This window comes from Ursus americanus, chromosome 8, assembly GCF_024610735.1.
Source record: "Ursus americanus isolate L20-20 chromosome 8, mUrsAme1.1.p, whole genome shotgun sequence".
Lineage (NCBI taxonomy): Eukaryota > Metazoa > Chordata > Mammalia > Carnivora > Ursidae > Ursus > Ursus americanus.
In genome coordinates this window covers 52,460,998-52,478,258 of record NC_142134.1, presented here as the reverse complement: position 1 = coordinate 52,478,258, position 17,261 = coordinate 52,460,998, and the positions used below count along the sequence as shown (strand labels likewise).

Below are 17,261 nucleotides of genomic sequence, written 5' to 3'. Positions count from 1 at the left end.
TTTTGTTTTTAATATCATAATATAGCATATATATAGCCAAGATACGAATCATGAGTGAATTATGAATATGTTTTGGTTTTATTTTGTTTTAGATCCACATATGAGTGAAATCATGTGGTATCTTTCTTTCTTGAACTTATTTCACTGAGTGTAATACACTCATGGTCCATCCCTGTCATCACATTTGGCAAGATTTCATTCTTTTTTATGGCTGAGTAGTATTCCATTATATATATACACCACATCTTTTTTCATTCATCCTATCAATGGACACTCGTTTTCATATCTTGGCTATTGTAAATGCTGCAACGAACATAAGGGCACATTTTTTTTTTAATTAGTGTGTTTATATTCTCTGGATAAATACTGAGAAGTGGAATGGCTGGGGCATATGGTAGTTCTGTTCTTAATTTTTTGAGGAATCTCCATACTGTATTCCATAGTGATTATACAAATTTAAAATCCCACCGACAGTGTACCAGGGTTCCCTTTTCTCCACATCTTTTCCAACACTTGTTATCTCTTGTCTTTTTGATAATAACCATTCTAACAGGGGTTAGGTGATATCGTGGTTTTGATTTGCATTTTCCTAATAACTGTTGTGTAGTATCTTTTCATGTGCCTGTTGGCAATTTATACGTCTTCTTTGGAGAAATATCTATTCAGATCCTCTGCCCATTTTTTAATCAGGTTGGTTTTGTTGTTGTTGAGTTGTATGAATTTTTTATATATATTTTGGATATTAACCCCTTATTGGATATATAGTTTCTGCAAATATCTTCTCCCATTCAGTAGGTTTCCTTTTCCTTTTGGTGATGGTTTCCTGTGCTGTGCAACTTTTTAGTTTGATGTAATTCCGTATGTTTACTTCTACTTTTGTTTGCCTTGCCTTTGGAGTCCGATTTATAAAGACATCACTAAGACTGATGTCAAGGAGCTTACCCCCCTGTGTTTTTGTTTAGGAATTTTATGGGTTTAGGTTTTGCGTTCAAGTCTTTAGTACATTTTGAGTTAATTTTAACGTATGGTATAAGAAAGTTATCTAGTTTCATTCTTTTCAATGTGGCTTTCCAGTTTTCCCAACTTTGTTGGTGAGGGGCTGGGGCTGAAACTGTCTTGTTCACTTTTATTTTGTTATTTGTTATTTTTTATTTATTTTTAATTTTTTTTTTTTTTAGAGAGAGAGCACGAGTAGGTGGGGAGCAGAGGGAGAGGGAGAGACAGAATCCGAAGCAGGCTTAGCATGGAGCCTGACACAGGGCTTGATGTCCTGACCCTGAGCCAAAATCCAGAGTCAGATGCTTAACCAACTAAGCTACGCAGGTGCCCCTCCCAACACTTTTATTAAAAAGACTGTCCTTTCTTTGTTGTATGTTTTTGACTCCTTTGTCATAGATTAATCATCCCTATATTTGTGGGTTTATTTCTGGGCTTTCTACTCTGTTCCATTAATCTGTGTGTCTGTTTTTGTACTGATATGATACTGTTGTGATTACTTTAGCTTTGTAGTATAATTTGAAATCAGGGAGCATGATTCCTCCATGCAGCTTTGTTCTTCTTTCTCAACATTGCTTTGGCTATCTGGGATCTTTGTGGTTCCATACAAATTTTAGAATTATTGTAGTTCTGTGAAGTATGCCATTGGAATTTTGATAGGTATCACACTGAATCTTGGATTGCTTTGGGTAATAGGGACATTTTTAACAATATTATTCTAATCCATGAGCATGGACTATCTTTCCATTTATCTGTGTCGTCTTCAATTTCTTTCATCATTGACTTACGGTTTTCAGTGTACGGATCGTTCACCTGTTTGGTTAAATTTATTGCTAGGTATTTTATTCTTTTTGATGCACTTGCAAATGGGATTATTAATTTCTCTTTCTTATGTTTCATTAACAGTGCATAGAAATGCAACAAATTTTTGCATATTGATTATGTATCCTGCAGCATTTATTTATTAGTTCTAATGGTTTCTGGTGGATTTTTTAGGGTTTTCTATGTATAGTATCATGTCATCTGCAAATAGTGACACTTTAACTTCTTCCTTTCCAATCTGGATGCCTTTTATTTCATTTTCTTGCCTAATCGCTGTGGCCAGGTTCCATTTCTTGCCCCAGACCTGGAATCAGCCATTTCTCTAGGGAGTTCTGATTCCTTTTAGTGAGAAATAGTTTAGAGACCATAATTTAAATACTAGGAATATTCTGTTTCTAAGCCTTTTTGGTATAAATGTGGGCATTTTTTATTGTGACATAAAAATTAGTATTTTCTAGAAGTATCTGAATTTGAAGTTGCAGTGAAATTATTTTTTTTTTATTTTAATGATTTTTTATTATATTATGTTAGTCACCATACAGTACATCCCCGGTTTCCGATGTAAGGCTCGATGATTCATTAGTTGTGTATAACACACAGTGCACCATGCAATACATGCCCTCCTTACTACCCATCACCATGCAGTGAAATTATTAAAGAATGGAAATTATTCTCTGGCCATCTACATAATGCCATTTTATTTTATTATAAAAATAGTTATATTCTCTGGTTTTCTCTGCATATCCACAACATTTTCTAAGACCTACTTCCTCCAGAAAGCTGGACTCAAGACTTCCAGTAGTTCTTAAGAATACATTTCCCACCCTTCCTACTAAAGATGAACTGGAATTCTGGTCCCAAGAAGGGCTCTGATTTGATTAGCTGGTGTCCATTCCAAGATTAAACAACTAGTGGCCCCAGGGGTGGAATATCCTGCTTTGGCAAACTGGGTTAAATCCCCACCCCTTGACATTCCCACGTCTATGGTCATGGAGAATGGGGTCCTCTGAGGCACAAAAGTCCCACTAGAACCCCATGGTTGAAACGGGAATAGGAGCATTTTTCAGAAGACTGAAAGGAATCAATATCAGACAAAATTCTAGATGTCCCTTGCAGCTATCAAATTTTTTCTCCTTTTATTGGTATTCTTTAATTCTACAGTATCTCCTTCTAGGTGTTACGCTATATATTTTATAATAATAAGTTTTATTAAGTCGGGGACATGTAGCCTATAAAACCAACGTATTTGTGTTTATTATCCATTACTGGGATTACTTCATGCATTCAAACAAGTGCATTCTGAACTTCACTCCTGGATAATTTTCCTGAAGTTCGGTTTTGAATCCTTGTATTCTCTAGCTGCAGACCCTCTAGTGGCTCCCCGTTGCTTCACAATTTATTCCCAAGCTATCCTTCAAGAATCACAGAATCTTAGGTACCCCTGCAGGTGATCGGTCTGACCTCCTTCATTTTACTGATGAGGAAACGGAGGTCCCAGAGGATATGACTAACCTAAAGCCACCCAAATAGAAAGTAATAGAGCTAGGACTAAACCCTAAGTCTTCTTTCCAAGCAAATTGCCTATTCAGTCCTCTAGGTCGGTAGTCTATGCTACACTAAACTGGCCACTTTTACCTGCATAGTTCAGGGCTCCCCTTCCTTTGTTCCTTCACTCTTGCTGGCCCCTACACCTAGGCCACCCTCCGTCCTACACCTGTCTTCACACTCCTACACAACATGCAAGACCTACTGCACACGCAAGCCTTTCCTCAACTGCCCTCTGGATGAAATTTCACCCTCCTTAGAATCTTCTCTACGTAGTTTGAACATCACTTCCCACTGCAGTTACCCCCTTCAGATTAGTAGCTCCTCAAGGTCAAGGACCTATTTTTTCATAGAGTGGTTAGCACATTGTGGGCACTCAATAAATATTTGCTGAATTGAACACATGTTGGTTCCCAGCTCAGTGAAAGCACTATATAGATGATATAAATTTCCTTCCAGTCCTCCATTCCTTTCCACCTTAAGACCCCCTCCCGACTTGAATTTTCTTACAATTTGTGCACTCTTACCTGCTGACCCCATAATTGAGAATATCTTGAAAATATTCATACTTCACCCACCTCCATCCTCTACCCCTGACGTTTCTGAAATACAGTCTTGGTGTATGTGTGTTGATGTGTGTGGAGTAGAGCCCTCATTGGGAATCATTACCTGTGGGAACCCATGATCTGGATGAGAAAGATGGGTCTTCACAGTGTCCATTAGCTGTGTTGGAGGCCCTCCTGCCTCTTTGCAGTCAGCTTCTGCCTTCACTTCTCTGTAAACCTTCTCTGAAAGGTCCCCACTGATCTCTTATGTGCTTAATTCATGAGTCTCTTCTCAGTCTTTATTCCATGTTGTGGCTGCATTTTACGCTATTATACTACACGTTTCCTGAAATGTTTACTCCCTTAGAACGTTGCTTTTCCAATTACTTCCCAGATGGTCCCTTCTCAGCCTCCTGCACTGACTCCTCTGCTCCTTAAATGTAAGTGTTCCTCAGCATTCTGTCTCCATCCTCCTTTTAATGTTAATTCTGAGCGGCCACATCTATTCCTTACTGGCTCCCCTGTCCATCTATCCTGACATTTTGGTTGTGCTCAACCCTTTGAAATTCAGATTTAACCACGTGGCCCTGTATTTTTGTTTGCTGTATCCGCCAACACATCTGCTTAGCACCAGTCCGGGCCCTTTAAGGTATTTTAATCCTTAAAACAATACTGTGAGTTAGGTGTTATTTTATTCTCTTTGAGGTGCCAAGAGTTACTGGTGAAGATCACACAGGTGATCTCTTGACCTCAGGCAGGCTGACTCCAGAGCCCTTGCTTTGACCATGTCTCTGTACTGGCTTCTTCACCCCAAACCATCCACAGAAGCCATCAAGATGAGGAACTGTACAGGATTTCTCTTCCTTACAGCGTTCCTTCCTTTTATAGCAGTGGTAAAAGCAGAGGCAACAGATTTATCAAAGCTGAGCTTTCTTGCACTGCCGACACACACGTGTGTAGAAATTCTGCCCCCACTCGCCACTCCACAGGTTCGCTACGATCCCTTATGCACAAGGATCTTTCAAACTTCTCTTTATCCTTTCCCCTGAGGTGTGACAACCTGGGCCAGGGTTGCTGTCCTAATGACCGTCTCCTTCATTTTCCGGTGGCTTTTCTCACTGTGTCATGAATATGATGAGGGCAGCGCTGCACTCTTCAGTGTTCGTTCCCTTTGGCGGAGCTCCAGTTGTGTTCTTGGCTCACCCCGTTTTTATAGACATAAGACTCTTAAGCCTCCTACTCTTGGCAATAATTATTCTTACTAGCTAAAACCAACACATTTCCATCCTCCAATGTGGTCCATAATTTTTCCTGATCAACACCACACAACACATCAGTGATTGAACTCTGACCCTCATGGAGGTGACTCTCAGATCTAGGTCTCCAGGCCAGCGTCCTTTCCAGAACCCTATTCACACTTCCAGCCACCTGTCCTCTTCTGGGATCCTATGGCCATACTTTTTCTGCTTTGGCCTCCAGGTGGCCCTGGCCAAGTGCATTTCCTTGGGGAGCGCTGGCGATGCCACGCTTGGTGCTATGCTGTCGCAGAAGGCCCGGTCCCTGCGCTCAGGACCCTGTTATCTAGACGTCAGAGTCACTTACCTTAAGAAAGTGTTTACTGAAACATCCAAGAAGTATGTTGTGTGTGTGGAAAAAAACATGGCCTTTTGATAAAGCAACTTAGAGAAGCTATAGCTTCTAAGGATAGACTCTTATTAATGGAGACTACAAATGAATGAAGAAAAACCCTGAATTTGTATCATGTCAGGCACTTGACTTTGGGTAATTTTACAATTTTTTTATTCCATTTCCTTAGCACAAGATTATCTGTCTCCTCCCACTCCCCTTCCTTTGTAGTTTTAAGATGCTGAATTTACAGTTTCTTTCTCTTCCTAAACAGGTTGGTCAGGCCAAAGATGAACTGCTGACCAGTCAGCTGATAGACCACCTGATGGGAGAGAGTGATGGCGTGCCTAAGGTACTAGAAATGTTGTCCCTTGGGTTTTAAGTATTTTAGTTATGATCTGACTTTATTCTGCCCTGTTTTTACCTATGAGGGCTTCTGCATCGTAGACTTACCACATTTTCTCTCTGAATACAGCTTGCGGTCTGCTAGACAGACCCTGCATTTTAGAGGATATTGGATATATTCACTCCTTGAAATTGGCATTGCCACCTGTGCCATAGGCACAACCCTCAAGATAATGATTCTCACCACCCACCATTTTCCTCAAAGGTTAAAGAGTTTTATTTGTTCTGGGAACTATTAAAAATACTATTACAACTATGAGTTAGCATTAATCCCTAAAAATCAATATACTTTGTTCATATTTCAAAAGTTATGGGAATTAATAACAATCATATTTAGCTTAAAAGTAACTCACTGTAAATATAAAGTAGAAGTAAATCATTAAGAACATATTTTCAAAGCATGTGACTCTTGGGAGTTCATACAGACATTGGTCTTCTTTCAGTCCTGATGAGGACGGTTTCCTTTGAGAAGACCCTGGAGCTTTTTCTTCCCTTTGGCTTTGATGTTTGAGGTGATTTTCTTGTGAAGGAAGTCAAGTTACTGACTTGGAGAGAAGGCGCTAGAATGTCATAGCTGGAGAGGATTATAGTGAAACTGATCCCCAAGTCCATTTCCAGTATTTCACAGATAGAGACACGGAGATGCAGGGAGGCTAAATTAACCTGCCGAAGGGCACAGGCCCTTAAACTCTTCCCAGCCAGCTCACCTAATGTCCGCTTATTCTAGTAATCAGGAAGCCAGCATAGGAAATTGTCTAGAGGTAAAGAGAACGGGAATAGAAAATAGTCAAAGGCCACAGAAAGTAGTCAAAGGCCAAAGGTTTTTTATGGGCCAGAGAAATTTGTGTAGGTGTAGAAGTTTTTGAAATTTTGCAAAGTTGGTACGTTGCATAAGAATATATTTTGATTTTAAGCACACAGGCGAGAAGTCCACGGAGTGGGGTTAGGAGCACGGACTCTGAAGCCCCATCACCGTGGCTGACTCTGGAGAGGTCCCATTAGGTTAGGTTCTCATCAGTGCAATTAGTATATCATCGAGCCTTCCTCCCAGGGAGGGCATGAGGATTTAAACACATTCGTATTTCTCAAGTACTTAGAATACGACCTGGCATATATTAAACTACGAATAAATGCTTGATAAATAAATTCTTTATTCAGTGGATTTTTTTAAAAACCTCATCAAAAGTGGATTCCAACTGAAATGCAAAATTTTAGGGGTTTCTCCCTTTAGCTAACAAAGAAAGTGATGTTTCTCTGCGGTTTGTCTGTCAGGACGCCAAGTACCTGTTCCGCTTGTACATGGCCCTGAAGCAGTACCGAGAGGCCGCCCGCACTGCCATCATCATCGCCAGAGAAGAGCAGTCTGCCGGTAGGCCCCGGCGTTCCTGTTTTTCTCATATTCCAGTAGTGGAATCAAGCTCCAGCCCCTTTTCTGCGCAGGAAGGAATAGCCCTTTTCTAATCCGGGTTTGCTGTGAACCCAGAAGACTAGGGAAATGACCATTTCTGGGTTCGAGAGAAGTGAGATAATTCCCCATCACAGAATAACTCCACTAACACCTTCTCTTGCTCACACTCTCTCCTCTCCCCTTTGCGGCCTCGCAGCTCCTGTCTCCTGCACGGCGGCCTCTCCGCCCTCGCCAGCCCGCAGCCCCTCTCCCGCACCGTGCAGCACTTTCTTTCCATCCTATGTATTTGGCTTAAACAGCAGAAAAGACGTTAGAAGATGGGAGATGACGTGGTGTTCTAATCGATGTAGTTCTTACTAGTATGCAGGGACTGTTTTTAGAACCTCCAGAACAGTTCTGTTCACTTACTTACATGCTCTCTAAGTATTTATTGACTAAGAGAATTAGTCGGACATCTTCACTAGTTTTTGCACGCTGATTCTTTTAGGTGTTCATAAATATGGAACACAGTTTGGCAACTAGGGAATTAAATAAGTCATTACTCTATTCGGTTTGCGTTGGTCTCACACCTACTGCAGGAGACGCGGTGGGAGCTCAGGATTCAGAAGACTGAGCCAGGGTGCCACCTTAGGGAGTCCTGTTGTGGGAGAGACAGCAAGTGGTTCAGAGTTGTTATACAGGGTGAGAAGCGCCAGAATGGAGAGGAAGTCCATTAGAAGGGCACCGGGAGAGGGAGCCACCCCATCCTGAGGGTGGGGGATACGGGGAGTTCGAGGACGGAGATGTGTGAGCCGAGTTTTGAAAGGCTGAGATGGCAGGAGGTGAGGGAGAAAGGGGTGTGCAGGGAGAGCGGCGGCAGGGGACGCAGGGGCACCGACCGTGGCACAGAGGGAGGGGCGGGTGATGTCAGGTCAGTAAGATGGGCAGAGGCAGGTCCCGAAGGGCTTAGGCCCTTTGCTCAGGCATTTGCCCTCGATCCCAAGGCCCTGGAGGGTTTTCTGTTGGAGTGCGAACCTGAGGTCTTTACAAGGACACTGTGACATCAGAATGGAGGCAGAAGCAGCAGAGAGCACTCCCGACGAGCACGCTGCTGCGGAGCGATGGCGGAGGGATGGCGAGAAGCACGGAAGTGGGCCTGGGGCCAGGCTGGATTTGGGAGCCTTAGAAACTTGATGACCCATTGGCTTTGGTGGCAGGTGGTGTCCTGAGGAAGAGGGAGATGTGTAGGATGACAGCATTTTCTCCCTGAGGGACTGGCTGGATGTTAGTACCATCAGTTACCACAGGAAAAACTAAGTTACCTTATGTAGTAAATTATAAAGATACTGCTAATAACAAAATCTACTCGTAAAAAATGAGGGCCCACATTGTGACGAGCACCGGGTGATGTGTGAAGTGTTGAATCCCTGTATAGTGCACCTGAAACTAATGTTACACTCTAAGTTAACTAACTGGAATTTACATAAAAACTTTAAAGAAATAAAATGAGGGCCCAGAGAAAGTCCTCAGATTTCATCCTCTGCAATAATGTCATTTGCCTCCTTTTTTCCAGGCAACTATCGGAACGCACACGACGTTCTCTTTAGCATGTATGCAGAACTTAAATCCCAGAAGATCAAAATTCCCTCTGAGATGGCCACCAACCTCATGATTCTGCACAGTTACGTCCTAGTGAAGGTGAGGCGCTCTGAGTGACTTGGGACATGATCCGCCAAGTGAGTTTATCCCCTGAAGGGATTTCTTACGGGCACCTCTCCATTGGATTAGAGTGACTGCCTTTTTTTTTTTTTTTTTTGAGAGCGAGCGAGCAGGAGCAGCAGGGAGGGGCAGAGGGAGCAGCAGGCTCCCCGCTGAGCAGGGAGCCCAATGTGGGGCTCGATCCCAGGGCCCTGGGGTCATGACCTGAGCCGAAGGCAGACGCTTAACCCACTGAGCCACTCAGGCGCCCTAAAGTGATTTTCTAGATCTCTGTATTGTTAAGAACAGCAACACACAGCATAATTATACAGTCTGCTACCTTTTGTGTACGAAAGGGTAAAAAATAAGAATGAATATATATTCATTGCAAATAAAACTAGAAACAGACTCAAAAGTCTTGCTAGCAAAAGTCGTTTCCTAAAGGGAAGCCGACACGGGGCAGAGGCAGCATGGCAGCAGACCCCAGTGGGAACGAGAGGGAGAGCAGGTCGCTCTGTGTATGTGCTTCTGTCTTGTCTTGATTCTGAAGCACGTAAGTGTATTACGTGGTCAAAAAGATTTACTTAAGACATCTTTGTTTAAGCAGAGCTTACTAGTTTATAAATTCTAAGATAGTGGGTTTTATACAATTCCACAATTTTTAATACTATTTAGTTTTCATCTGAATATAAAAATAGTACATATTCTCAGAGAAAATTTAGAGAATGTGGAAAAGTATAATGAAAAAGTAATTTATTCTTTAAGTCCATCACCAGATGTAACAGCTGTTAACATTGTGCTGTATATATCCTCTATACTTCAGTAAATACACGTGTGCACTTTTTTTACCACATGAGGATTATATTTATGTCCAGTTGTGTATTCTGTCTTTTCAATTAGTAATTCTTAATAAAAACAAACTATAGCATGCAAACCTCAAATACTTGTATGTACAATTTACTTAAATGCTGTATATGTGTAAATATATATCAGTATACATATATTTACACATATATCTTTGTAAAGATACAGGCAGATTCCAACTTACATTTTTTCCAAATTTTCATTATATCAAAGTACATCTTCCCATGTTAATGCTAATTTGGTTTCCAGGCCAGTCCACAAGAGCTTATTTAATTTTGACGGTACCCAGGATAGAGGAGTCATGTTATGAATGATTTAGATTCTAATAATGATCTCTACCAGTGCTATCCAGAACTGTCTACAGTGTTGTAAGTGACCTGTGTCTGTGCCGCCCCATATGGCAGCCACTAGCCTGGCTGTGGAGCACCGGAAACACATCTAGTGCAACTGACAAACTCAGTTTTTAATTTTATATAATTTTAATTTTAAAATTTAAATAGCCGTATGTGGCTAGTGGGCTGCCATATTAGGCCCCACAGTTCTGTAACACTGATGGTAAGAAAAAAGCTAGAATTCCTATTTGCAACCCTTGAGAGTACATCTCCCTCCAGAACAGCAGGAGGGTCCCCTTCTCATGTGGAGAGGAGTAGAAAAGGAGAAGCGCAGTCTCTCAACTGCAGACGTGAGTGGTGGTGCCCATGTGCTGGGGGCACAGAACCCAGCAAAGAGGAGCTTTGGGGGGTGGAAGATGGGTAGCAAAAGTTAGGGAGTCCTATAAGCAGCCCTCCAGGACCAGGGCTTTCTACCACCCTAAGTCACAGGGATGGTTCTCAAGTCTTTTTCTTTTCCTCTGGCCCCAAGAGCTGGCCTGTCACTTACGTAGGACCAGCCAGATGCCCTCTTCCCCTCCCACTGAAGGCCACCCTGGGACTCTCCCCGTTTGCTGTAGTTCTCGACTCTCACGCAAGCGCCAAACATTCTCAAGACTTGTAACTGCTCGTGATATCAAAATGGAAACTGTTAAACCTTTTCAAGTAAGAACAAATTGATGGAAAAATGTCACAGGCATCTTTGACACAAAGGACCAAAGAAAGTCATCCACATTTCGGGAGCTGTCAAGACAGCTTTGGTGAATGCTTCCTCCCAGAGCTGGGACGGGGATTTTGGCTGAGGGACAGCCTGGGGCCTTTGGGTCTGGATGACGGAGCTGGGCGGTCTGAGGCCGAGTCCGCGCAGGACAAGCAGCAGGGGTTCCCTACCCTTTCTTTAGATTCAGTTAGTATTTATCACGTAGCCGCGCTCAGGAGATGATGCTATCATCCAGTTGCTTAGACCGGATGCCTGTGAGTTACTCTGAACTCACCCTGCACGTTCTCACCAAATACCACCAGTTCTGCCTCCTATTCGGTCTACTCCTCTCCACCCCCACCCCTACCTCACAACACCCCCCACCCCTGCCTTACCTCTGTGGGCTGCCCTGTCTCGCTGTATACTGCGGCGACATCGTGGCCTGGCCCTGTTGACTCTCCAAGCCTCCTCTCATCCTAAGCGGCACAGGCCCCACTCATACCCAGTACTCACCCAGTCTCTGGCCTTCCAGCTGCCGCTGCCCCTTTGCCCTCTTTCTTTAACAACTCATCCTTTCTCTCTGCCTGAAAGACTCAGCTTTCGGGTCTCACAACTTGGCAAAGTTGGTATTATTAGCCCTCCAAAAATGGCCAGTAAGAGATGGATCAGGGATTTGAACTCATGTCCCATGGTCTGGGGCGAAATAAAACACAGAGCGTAGAGGAGGGGTAAGGCCAGTGAGGCCAGCGTGCCAGGCAGCAGCTGCTGGAAGGAGAAATAAAGGAGAAATCCCAAGTGCCAGAAGTCACGTAAGGCTGTGAGGATCATGGGACAACTCTGTTCAGGGTCATGATGAGTTGATTATTTGGGGGAATAAAGCATGAATTACAGTTAATCGAAATCTCTTAAGAACAGTAAAATGTCATTTATTTCAGATTCACGTTAAAAACGGAGATCATTCGAAAGGGGCACGTATGCTTATTCGGGTGGCCAACAACATCAGCAAGTTTCCGTCACGTAAGTCCTACTGAGAAGGGCCTGTCACCCAGAGTCGTGCCTCAGTGTGGCGTTGTAAGATCTGCAGTCACTGACTCTGCCGGCCACTGTTCTCTACACGGATCAACTCATTTAATCCTCACCCCCCCCCCAAGACCACCCCCAAGTTCACTAGGACTCACACAACTCAACACATAGTACTGAAGCTAAGATTTATTCAGCAGAAGAATACAAAACCAAATGGGCAAAGGGAAAAGGCGCATGGGGTGATGTCTGGATGAGAACAGGGGCAAGTTTCCAAGAGTCCCCTCCCAGTGGAGTCACACAGGACACACTTGACTCCTCCAGCAGTGAGTTTGTGACAGCCCATCCAAATGGTGTCTACCGGAGGTGCTCACGAGAGACTCAGTGCCCAGGGGTTGTACTGGGGGCTGGTCACATAGGTGCCCCCTGCTTGGCACGTGAACATTTCCAGACCCCCAGAAAGCAGGTGTTCAGCACAAACCACACTGTCTGTGCAAAGAGTTTAGGCACAGTGAGCCGCTCTGATCTGGAAATGGCAGAAACTCCCCCAAAGTCCCAAGTTCCCAGATGCCAGCCAAGATCAAGCCGATCTAAGGATAACAGCCTCAAAACTACACCCATGAGTACTCTTACTATTTTCCCTATTTTACAAGAGAAGCAAACGGAGGGAAAAGAAGTGAAGTAACACTTGCCCAAGATCACAGTGTTAGCTAGTAAGTCTGACCCTGCTCTCAACCACGACAGGCCACTGCCGCTACAGAGGGTCCATTATTCTTCACAACGTGTCATTATAACATTCTTCAGCTAAAAGACGTTCTCACATTCCGTGACGGAGGTCAACAAAATCTTTCTGTAAAGGTACAGATGTCAAACATCTGGGGCTTCATGGACCATAACAGTCCGTCACAGCTACTGTTTTTACATAAACCATATGGAAATGAATGAGCATGGCTGTGTTCCAACAGAATTTTATTTTTTTGGATGCTGACATTTGAACCTCATAAAATTTTCACATGTCACAAAAGATTTTTCTTTTGATTTTTTTCAACCATTTAAAAACATAAAGGCCACTCTTAGCTCATGAGCCATACAAAAACAGAGGGCCCGATTTGGCCCACAGGTCAAAATTCACCAACGCCTCTTCTATGACTGTATTCTTTTTTGTTACATGAAAAAGACTTTACAACAATTGTATACCATGCTGGCAAAGGGTACATACAGTAGGACAGGCACTCTCTTGACTGCCCCTGGGAAAGGACATTGATATGGCCTTTCTAGAAAGCAGTTTGTGCTAAGAGCATTTTTTAAAAAGTCACGTTCTTTGATCCGGTAATTCACCTTCTGGGTATCTGTCCCGAAGAAACAGACCCACGCAGAGAGGTCAGTGCATAAAATTACTAATCTCCCTTACCATTCACGGGCAGTCCTGTCCAATGCAAAAATGCCTCGGAGTGGTTTGGGAGGATACACGCAAAAGGGGACATCAAGGGAGTGCAGGTCCTGGTGCTACGAGGCAAAACACAGTATGATCACAGGAAGGACAGTGACTCTGCTGCCGTGCCCCTTCCTCATGAAACAGGTCCTGTCTTGTTCTTTGCCAGGAAAAGCAAACTTAAGAGGTGCGATCGTGTCGTCCCCTTGAACGGGGACGGAGTCGTGACAGTAGCAGCACTGGGCTTTCTGCTCTCCCGTGTGTATTGCAGACATTGTGCCAATCCTGACGTCCACGGTGATCGAGTGTCACCGCGCAGGCCTGAGGAACTCCGCTTTCAGCTTCGCAGCCATGTTGATGAGGCCCGAGTACCGCAACAAAATAGATGCCAAATACAAAAAGAAGATCGAGGCCATGGTCAGGTAGGCAGGGACGGCTGCTTCTACTATCTCCTCACGCTTCCCAAGTGTAGTTTTTAGGCTCTGGCGGCTACTGTGTGGGCTCAGCAAGAGGGTGATCGGCGGTGGCGATCAGGATTGTATGCAGCTACCAGCGGCAGAAAACCCAACAATGGCTTGAAAAAGTCAGGATTTATTTGACTCCTAACCAAAGTGTCGTGGTTCAGGGCTGGTGCTGCTGTGTCCTGATGCCAGCAAGGACCGAGCCCTCTGTACAGAAGTTTCCTCCTCGTGGAGAGTCGGGGTGGGGGGCGTACGCCAGAGCACATCTGCCCTGACCGTTCAGTGTGGCCTGGGCACTAGCTCGAAGAGACGCTGGTCATTCTCGCCCCACGTAAGGCTCCTCTACAGCTGCGAGGTCTAATATGGTAACTGCCAGCCACGTGTGGCTATTTAAATTAATTAAAGTTAAATAAAATTTAAAACTTCATTCCTCACACCGTCCACATTTCAAGTGCTCAGAAGCTTCACGTGGCTCCCGGTGACCACACTGGAGAGCGCGGAGTCAGAACACTGCCGTTGTCACAGGAAGCTCTGCCGCACAGCCCTGGCCAGCCTTTAGCACTGCAGTCCCCAGAAGGGAGCGACAGAGGGGAAGAAGCGAGCTTACCACATCAGGGACATCAGTGGCAAGACCCACCCATGCTTTGTGCCGTTTACCGCGCTGTGAGCTCCAGCCCCCAAATGCGGCCTGTCTGATGCTACAGTTTAACCACTCAGCCCCTCTTCCCCCTCCCTGAGCTGGAGCGCGGGCCGAAGAGAGCCTCTCCCGTCCCAGATCCTGACTGTGAAGCAGCAGGCATGGGACACCGGACTTTCTCTTACAGGAGACCTGATACATCCGAGACAGAAGAGGCCACAACCCCGTGCCCGTTCTGCGGATTTCTTCTCCCAGAGTGTGAACTCCTCTGTCCTGGATGTAAAAATAACATCCCATATTGCATTGCAACAGTAAGTGTATAGTATATATTTCTTTATATATTTATAGTCCATTTGAATAATTGATGTGTAGAAAGCACACTTGGCGATCAGGTGGTCCTGGGCTTAAACCCTTTTTCTGCCGCTCTCTTGGCTATATAACGCTCTGCGATTTGCTTTACCTTGCCACCAGCCATGACAAAGCCTACCCGCTGCAGGCTGATGACAGAACCTTGCGACGCCCTAGCACACACCCGGCATACTGAGTAACTGGCGGTTTTTATCAAGTTTAAGATGAAGACCTAGTAGAAAAAGTTTTTTTAAGATTTTATTTGAGCAAGAAAGCGTGCATGCAGGGCGGGGGGGGGGCAGAGGAGAGGGAGAGGCAGACTCCGCCCTGAGCACGGAGCCGACACAGGGTTCACAGGGCTCGATCCACGACCGAGACCATGATCTGAGCCGAAATCAAGAGCTGGACGCTCAACTCTCTGAGCCACCCAGGCGTCTCCTATTAGAAAATTTTAAATACCAGATTATTTTTTCATTACTAGACTAACAAACTTAATTTTAAAGGGAAATTTAAGTAATGATGTCACAAAATTGAAGACTATTCTTTATACACGAATGTGATAAATGAAATTTGGCTTCAGTCTGTTTGATGCCATCTCTTTCTAGTCACCTAATTTAGAGGTCTGGTTTTTAATTTGTTTATTATAATTGAATAATGGCAGGAATTTTTTTAAATGATTTTACCCCTCAATGTACTGTTTCCAGGGTCGACACATGTTGAAGGATGACTGGACTGTGTGTCCACATTGCGACTTCCCTGCTCTGTACTCAGAATTTAAGATGTAAGTGTGCATTGTTTCATTCAGTCACACAGATTTACCCAAAAATAGGCCTTTCATTCAACCACTCTTTTATCCTGAGGTCTCCTTATTCATGTTCCTAAAGAGCTCTAAAGACCCAAACTTTCTATGATCTTTGAACATTATCCTTAAAGAGGATCTTGCATGAGACTGAATATTCCTAATTCTTAAATTGCACGATGAATATGTATTAGGGAGGTGTAGACAGGAATTGTTTTTCACATAAGAATAACCCAAAGCTAAAGGATTCTATATTTAATTTATTCTGCCTTTCCCTCCCCAAACAGCATGTTAAACACGGAAAGCACCTGTCCTATGTGTTCAGAAAGATTAAACTTTGCTCAACTAAAAAAAATCTCAGACTGTACCCAGTACCTGCAAACAGAGGTGGAGCAGTGAGTGGCCTGTGCAGGTAAGTCCCAGACCATCTACTCACTTTCCCAGGGCACAAGGGTCTGCGAAGTAGACAGCTTTACAGTTTGTATTGGCAATGACTCCTTTTTGTGCATCACGTAATTTGTCAGATTTTTAAACCGCTGATGTCCTTTAAAAATGCTAAAATTCAGGTTGTGCAGTCTCCATGGTGACAACGGCTTTTTGGCCAAGCAGCATCAAGGATTCCAACTATAACGTATTTTATCAAATCACAAGGGCTTCTTTTTAATCAGTCCATTAAAACTAGAGCCAGCTAGTAACAGTGGGGTTTTTTAAAGTTCAGAATATAAAGCTTCCGGCATCCACAGATTTGAAGAATCCCTTTGTCTTTCCCAGTCTCATTTTTGTCACGTGGAAGCTGCACACACCCCTTCCATTTGCATTCCACTGTCAAGAAATTACTCGTGGCCACACAGACTGCAAAGGGAGGCAGGGAAATGTCGTGTCTACCTGGGAAGCCAAAAGCCCTGCCCAAATCCAGGAGACTCTTCAAAGGGAAGCAGGGAGCTCAGTCCCTCCCACGGCATCTACCCTAACCTGGTTAAGATGTGACTCTAGGTTTTCTCACCACCTGCCTCAGTCAGGAGCAGCTCCGTTCAAGCAGCTGTCAGGGTGGAAACCCGGTCATTATCTGTGGCTCTTCTCACCCTTACCCGTCACCCGGTCCGTGGGCCAGTCCTCTCAGTCTGCGTGCGGAATTCCTTGAACGCTCCAAACTGCTTTCCACAGCACCTGCAAGCTCTTCCATTCCCACCAGCATCATACGAAGGCTCCGGTTTCCCCACATCCTCAAGACTCGTCTGCCTTTTTGTTTATAATCATTCTCGTAGGTGTGAAGTGGTATCTCAGTGTGGTTTTGATTTCCATTTCCCTACTGACTAAGGATATGGAGCACCTTTTCATGTGCTTGTTGGCCATTTGTGATCTTCTTTGGAGAACGTCTGTTCAAGTCCTTTGCCCATTTTTTAACTAGGTAATTTGTCTTTTTATAGTTCAGTTAAAAGAATTCTTAACAGACCCTAGATACCAGTGTTTTATCAGATACATGATTTGCAAATACCTTCTCCCATTCTGTGGAAGAATTTTTTACTTTCTTGATAGTATCCTTTGATGTAAACATTTTTATTTTGACGAAGTTCAGTTTATCTTTTTCCCCCCCTCTGATTTTTTCCC

General features: G+C 44.0%; 1 protein-coding gene across 4 annotated transcripts in view; it reads left to right on the top strand.

The window, feature by feature from the left end:
• The window catches only part of WDR19 (WD repeat domain 19), a 107,380-nt gene that overhangs the window by 81,633 nt on the left and 8,486 nt on the right, over positions 1–17,261 (top strand). For all 4 annotated transcript variants that reach the window (XM_045816375.2, XM_087864206.1, XM_045770535.2 and 1 more), the window contains exons 29-36: positions 5,809–5,886; positions 7,212–7,308; positions 8,900–9,024; positions 11,892–11,973; positions 13,680–13,830; positions 14,694–14,817; positions 15,559–15,635; positions 15,941–16,065. In XM_045816375.2, coding sequence (XP_045672331.1) covers positions 5,809–5,886; positions 7,212–7,308; positions 8,900–9,024; positions 11,892–11,973; positions 13,680–13,830; positions 14,694–14,817; positions 15,559–15,635; positions 15,941–16,052 — 846 coding nt within the window. In that variant the 3' untranslated portion in view covers positions 16,053–16,065. The remainder of the gene's footprint in view (positions 1–5,808; positions 5,887–7,211; positions 7,309–8,899; positions 9,025–11,891; positions 11,974–13,679; positions 13,831–14,693; positions 14,818–15,558; positions 15,636–15,940; positions 16,066–17,261) is intronic.